The sequence below is a fragment of the Colobus angolensis genome, unplaced genomic scaffold (genome assembly GCF_000951035.1).
Source record: "Colobus angolensis palliatus isolate OR3802 unplaced genomic scaffold, Cang.pa_1.0 Scaffold4, whole genome shotgun sequence".
Classification (NCBI taxonomy): Eukaryota; Metazoa; Chordata; class Mammalia; order Primates; family Cercopithecidae; genus Colobus; species Colobus angolensis.
This window is the reverse complement of record NW_012117376.1, coordinates 1,363,853-1,370,589: the sequence shown is the minus strand read 5'-3', so window position 1 is coordinate 1,370,589 and position 6,737 is coordinate 1,363,853. Positions and strand designations below refer to the sequence as shown.

Below are 6,737 nucleotides of genomic sequence, written 5' to 3'. Positions count from 1 at the left end.
GGCATGGTGGTGCACGCCTGTAATCCCACCTACTTGGGAGGCTGAGGCAGGAGAATCACTTGAACCCGGGAGGTGGAGGTTGCTGTGAGATGAGATCGCACCACTGCACTCCAGCCTGGGCAACAAGAGTGAAACTCCGTCTCAAAACAAACAAACAAACAAAAAAAGACCATGATCAGATATCACTACCCACTTAGGAGTGAAATGGGAAAAGTTCCCTCGTTCTCCTTACAGGGCGTGCAATGGGGGTGTGGTTCGCTTCTTCAGTGCCCCGCTGCTCAGACCTCTGGGGGAGTATTCAGATGGGCAGGCTGTGGGGCTCTGACCCCATGGCAGTATCTAGGGTTGAATTTACAGCTGAAGCCCCAGTGGGCACATGTTACAGGGTACTCTTTTAGTTTAGACGTCCGTAGGTGGCTTCTGTTAGTCAGCTCAATTTACTTCTGCCTTATTTCCAGGTCAGAGAGCTTTCTGTAATCCCAGGGTTCTTGCCTTGGTGTACGGGAAGAATTGGATGGATCACGTGTGGGCTTGGAGAATGAGTGCAAGGTTTTATTGAGTGGAAGTAGCTCTCAGCAGATGGGGGAGCCAGAAGGGAGATGGTTTTCTCCTGAAGTCAGGCCACGTGGCAGCCTGAGATCTCCTCTGACTGCCCCAGCCAAACTCCGCGTCCTTCTGCTGGTCAGTGGCCTGCTGGCCTGCTGGCGTCTGTCCTGTCATCTTCTGTCGATGAGTTCCTCTCCACATCCAGCCACTTGTGTGTCTGCCAGGTAGGGTCTCAGGGTTTTTATAGGCACAGGATGGGTGCATGGCAAGTCAGGGTGGTATTGGGGAATGCAGCATTGGGGCAGGAAAACAAAAATGTCTGTCCTCACGTAGGTCTGTGGGCACCGGCCTGGAGGTGGAGCCCTAGCCAGGCACTATGCCCTCCCCTACCCAGCACTTCCCTTCCCCCCTTCCATATCACGAACACAGGTAAAATAACAAATCATGACAACATCAAATGCTGAATGTGAATAATTTAGGCATTGCTAGGCTGAATGTAAAATGGGAGAGACATTCTAGAAAATATTCTTTAAATGTTTAATGTCTAAAGAATTCTCTTTAAAAATTCACCTGTAATCCCAGCACTTTGGGAGTCCGAGGTGGGCGGATCACAAGGTCAGGAGTCCGAGACCAGCCTGGCCAACATGGTGAAACCCCATCTCTACTAAAAATACAAAAGTTAGCTGGGTGTAGTGGCGGGCACCTGTAATCCCAGCTACTCGGGAGGCTGAGGCAGGAGGATCGTTTGAACCTGGGAAGCAGAGGTTGCAGTGAGCCGAGATCACGCCATTGCACTCCAGCCTGGGTGACAGGGCGAGACTCTATCTCAAAATAAATAAATAAAATAAAATAAAATAAAACATGCCATTATCATATGATCCAACAACTGTGCCTTTGGACATTTATCTTAGAGAATGAAAACTCTGTTCACAAAACCCCATACTTATGTTCATTAAAACCTATACACAGGTGTTTAGAGTGGTGTTATTCCTAATAGCCAAAAGCTGAAAACAACGCAGATGACCTTCATTGAGTGAATGGTTAAACAAGCGATGCTATACCCATTTAATGGAATAAATACTGGGCAATAAAAAGCAATAAACTATTGACATATACAACAACCTAGATGAATCCCCGGAGAATTATGCTGAGTGAAGAAAATCAATCCCTCAAGGGTATATACTGGATTATTCCATTTATACAATATTCTTCAGATGACAAAATTATGGAAATGGAGAACAGATTAGTAGTTGCCAGAGGTAAAGGAGGGTGGGACAGAAAACGGTATAGCTATAAAAAGGCATCATGAGGGATCCATATGGTTTGAAAATGTTTTGCACCCTGACTATATCAATGTGGGTGTCCTAGTTGTGATACAGTACTAATGTTTTGCAAGATGTCACCATTGAGGATCGCTGGTTTAAAGGGTACATAAGACCTCTAGGCATTATTTCTAACAACTGCATGTAAATCTACAATTATCTCAAAATTAAAAGTTTAATTTAAAAAATGCTTCCAAAAAATAAACAAACGGATGGATGGGAGTTCTAATATTTTCTTCCCATGCCATAATGGCTCATCTTAGGCGCACCCAGTTTTAGAGATCACTAACATATGCTGCTTGTACCTACCCAGTCTCAGAGCCCCTTTGGTTATTCTCTACATTCTCTTAAAGTTGTCTTTCTTAAATGCAAATCTGATCATGCTATTTCTCAAAATCATTAGTCTGACATATAAGGGCCTTCATGATCTGGCTTTAGGCCTTTACTCAAATACGTACCTATACACCAAACTACTTGCAGTTTTCTTTATTCCTTTTCTTTTCTTTTTTTTTTTTTTTCTTTTTGATACAGAGTCTCGCTCTGTTGCGCAGGCTGGAGTGTGGAGTGCAATGGCACAATCTTGGCTCATTGCAATCTCCACCTGCTAGGTTCAAGCAATTCTGGTGCCTCAGCCCCCTGAGTAGCTGGGATTACAGGGGTGAGCCACCACGCCCAGCTAATTTTTGCATTTTTGGTGGAGACAGGGTTTCACCATATTGGCCAGGCTGGTCTCGAACTCCTGGCCTCAAGTGATCCACCCTTCTCAGCCTCCCAAAGTGCTGGGATTACAGGTGGGAGCGCCTGGCATACTTGCAATTTGAATTATGCAAAACCTTGTCTTTAGTGTGAGATACCTGAGGACAGGCACAATGATTTGCTTGCTGATAGTATCTCTAATTCAATGATCTCTAAGGTTTAGTGTATTCCCTAGCACATATGAGGAGTGCAATAAATCTTGACTTAAAGAAGCCTACTATAAGTGTGTTTTCCTTTGCTTGTAATCCTAAGAGCCCAGAGGTATTGATTTTGTGTTACCTCAGAACACTGACCTGCAGTCACTCCTGCCAGGTACACCAGCCCCACACGGAGGCCTTTGTGGACCATTTCCAACGGAATACCCAAAACAAGCTGCATACAAAGATTCCCCAAGATGTGCTGAACTCTGCAGAGACAAACAACAGTTGTCACATATTATGACTAAACCAAGCCGTTATTTCCCTGGGAGATGAACAGACTTTCATGTGTTTTCTCTAGTTAAGGATTTGCTTAACTAGAATTCCATTTCCTAATTTTTCTTAGCAGACAACTCTTTTTTTCTTTTTCTTTTTTCTGTGCATGCGTGTGTGTGTGTGTGTATGTGTGTGTGACAGTTTTGCTGTGTCTCCCAGCCAGGAGTGCAGTGGTGCAATCTCTGCTCACCACAACCTCTGCCTCAATGGTTCAAGTAATTCTCATGCCTCAGCCTCCCAAGTAGCTGGGATTACAGGCATATGCCACCACTCCTGGCTAATTTTTTTTTCTTTTCTTTTTTTGAGACGGAGTTTATCTCTTGTTGCCCAAGCTGGAGTGCAATGGCATGATCTTGGCTCACTGCAACCTCTACCTCCCAGGTTCAAGCGATTCTCCTGCTTCAGCCTCCCTAGTAGCTGAGATTACAGGTGCCCGCAACCATGCCCAGTTTATTTTTTTTCTTTTCTTTTCTTTTTCTTTTTTTTTTTTGAGACGGAGTTTATCTCTTGTTGCCCAGGCTGGAGGGCAATGGCATGATCATGGCTCACTGCAACCTCTGCCTCCTAAGTTCAAGCAATTCTCCTGCCCCAACCTCCTGAGTAGCTGTGATTACAGGCATGCGCTACCACACCCAGCTAATTTTGCATTTTTAATAGAGACAGGGTTTCTCCATGTTGGTCAGGCTGGTCTCAAACTCCTGACCTCAGGTAATCTGCCTGCCTTGGCCTCCCAAAGGCTGGGATTACAGTAGTGAGCCACCGTGCCCGGCCTAATTTTTGTGTTTTTAGTAGAGATGAGGTTTCACCATGTTGGTCAGGCTGGTCTCGAACTCCTGACCTCAGTGATCCACCCACCTCATCCTCCCAAAGTGCTGGGATTATAGGCATGAGCCACCGCGCCTGGCCGATTTTTGTATTTCAAGTAGAGACAGAGTTTCACCATGTTGGCCAAGTTGGTCTTGAATTCCTGACCTCAGGTGATCCACCCACTTTGGCCTGGGAAAGTGCTAGGATTACAGGCATGAGCCACCATACCATGCCTGGCCTCTCTGGGCGTCTTATATGGGAAAAAAATAACCTCTGTTTAAGGCCCTGTTAGATATTTTTGGCACTTGCATCCAAAACATTCCTTGCAAAAATAAAAAAATTTTTTTTTTCAGGCAGAGTGTGCTCTGTCACCCAGGCTGGAGTGCAGTGGCACAATCCCAACTCACTGCAACCTCTGCCCGTGCGCCACTACACCCAGCTAATTTTTGTATTTTTAGTGGAGACAAGGTTTCACCATATTGGCCAGGCTGGTCTCAAACTCCTGACCTCGTGATCCACCCGCCTCAGCCTCCCAAAGTGCTGGGATTACAGGTGTGAGCCACCGCACCTGGCCTTTTTTTTTTTTTTTTTTTTTTTTGTAGAGATGGGGGTTTCACCATGTCACCCAGGCTGGTTTTGAACTCCTGGGCTCAAGCAATCCACCCACCTCAGCCTCCAAAAGTGCTGGGATTATAGGTGTGAGCCACTGCTTCTGGCGGCAAATTTTTTTTAAGTGCCTTACTATGTATTAGGCACAGTGAAAATTATAGCCATTGTCTCATTTAATCACAACAACCTTATGAGGTATATTGTACCCGGCCTACTATATACTCTAATACTGTACTGCCTTACATATCTCATACTGCCATACTGAGAGCTTACATGTTCCCTCTCATCATCTTAAAGTCCTTGTATGCAGGAGCCATGTTTGCTCAGGATATACTCGTTAAATGGAAACTGAAACTGAGCAATTGGTGATTTTGCCCCTGATTTGTCAAGCCTCTGAGCCATGTGTCCTGATGCCTATTTAGCCACTAAGCCAAAGTGTCATCCTTTCTATTTATTTATTTATTTATTTATTTTATTTTTATTTTATTATTTATTTATTTTTGAGACGGAGTCTCATGCTGTCACCCAGGCTGGAGTGCAGTGGCATGATCTCGGTTCACTGCGACCTCTGCCTCCTGGGTTCACGCCATTCTCCTGCCTCAGCCTCCCGAGTAGCTAGGACTACAGGCGCCCACCACCACACCTGGCTAATTTTTTTGTATTTTTAGTAGAGACGGGGTTTCACTGTGTTAGCCAAGATGGTCTTGATCTCCTGACCTTGTGATCCGCCCACCTCGGCCTCCCAAAGTGCTGGGATTACAGGCATGAGCCACTGCGCCCAGCCTCTATTTTATTTTTTATTTATTTTTAACTTTTATTTTTTTGTAGAGACACTCTTTATGTTGCCCAGGCTGATCTCAGACTCCTGGACTCAAAGCAATCCTCTCTTGTCAGCCTCCCAGGTAGCTGGAACTGCAGGCACACACCACCACACCCCAGCTACAAGTCGTTTTCAAGTACAGGGCTGGGTAAACTGCATAGACAAGGTTGGCCCCACCTGAGGCCACAAGAGTTCACCAGATAGGTGGGGCCAACAGGGAGCTGCCCGCTGTCTGCAGTGGGCATGGTGGATCACGGATGCTGAATGAGTTCATGAAAGGCCATCAGCATTTAACAAACTATAGGCGGCTGGGTGCAGTGGCTCACACCTGTAATCCCAGCACTTTGGGAGGCTGAGGCAGGTGGATCACAAGGTCAGGAGATTGAGACCATCCTGGCCAACATGGTGAAATCTCGTCTCTACTAAAAATACAAAAATTAGCTGGGCCTGGTGGCACGTGCCTGTAATCCCAGCTACTCAGGAGGCTGAGGCAGGAGAATGGCTTAAACCAGGGAGCCAGAGGTTGCAGTGAGCCGAGATTGCACCACCGCACTCCAGCCTGGTGACAAAGCTAGACTCCATCTCAAAAAAGAAAAAAGAAAAGAAACTATAGGCAAAACTAAATGGTGGTCACTGCATCTCCTATTACCAGTATTATTCCAGATAGATAACAGTATCATACACTCATCAATATGTTCATGAACTAAATTTATTTTATTTTATTTTTGAGAGAGAGTCTCACTGTATCACCTACTCTAGAGTGCAGTGGCGTGATCTCAGCTCACTGCAACCTCCACCTCCTGGGTTCAAGCAATTTTCCTGTCTCAGCCTCCTGAGTAGCTGGGATTACAAGCACACGCCACCACACTCAGCTAGTTTTTGTATTTTTAGTATAGATGGGGTTTTATCATATTGGTCAGGCTGGTCTCGAACTCCTGGCCTCAGGTGATCTACCCGCCTTGGCCTCCCAAAGTGCTGGGATTACAGGCATGAGCCACTGTGCCCGGCCATGAACTAAATTTTGTTTGATGTATGGTGGTGGAGGAGGAGACTGGTGACTCAGCACCACCATTTTCATAGCCTAAAGAGTATATTTAACAACTAGGGGAACATGCTTTTGGTTTTGCAATGATTTTGTCTCTTCTCATTAATATTCCTAAATAAATACTAATATTGGGCAGTTATAATGCAATATAAAGTATACTGGCCTTATGGGCACAGTGGCTCATGCCTGTAATCCCAGCACTTTGGGAGGCCAAGGCAGATGGATCACCTGAGGTCAGAGTTTGAGACTAGCCTAGCCAACATGGTGAAACCCCGTCTCTACTAAAAGTATAAAAATTAGCCCGGCCTGGTGGCGGGTGCCTGTAATCCCAGCTACTCAGGAGGCTGAGGCAGGAGAAT

The 6,737-nt window shown here is 45.6% G+C and overlaps 1 protein-coding gene across 3 annotated transcripts in view; it reads right to left on the bottom strand.

Moving 5' to 3' along the window:
* Positions 1-6,737, bottom strand: part of RHBDL2 (rhomboid, veinlet-like 2 (Drosophila)) — a 63,900-nt gene that overhangs the window by 22,198 nt on the left and 34,965 nt on the right. For all 3 annotated transcript variants that reach the window (XM_011955270.1, XM_011955268.1, XM_011955269.1), the window contains exon 4: positions 2,918-3,030. In XM_011955270.1, the coding sequence (XP_011810660.1) occupies positions 2,918-3,030 (113 nt within the window). The remainder of the gene's footprint in view (positions 1-2,917; positions 3,031-6,737) is intronic.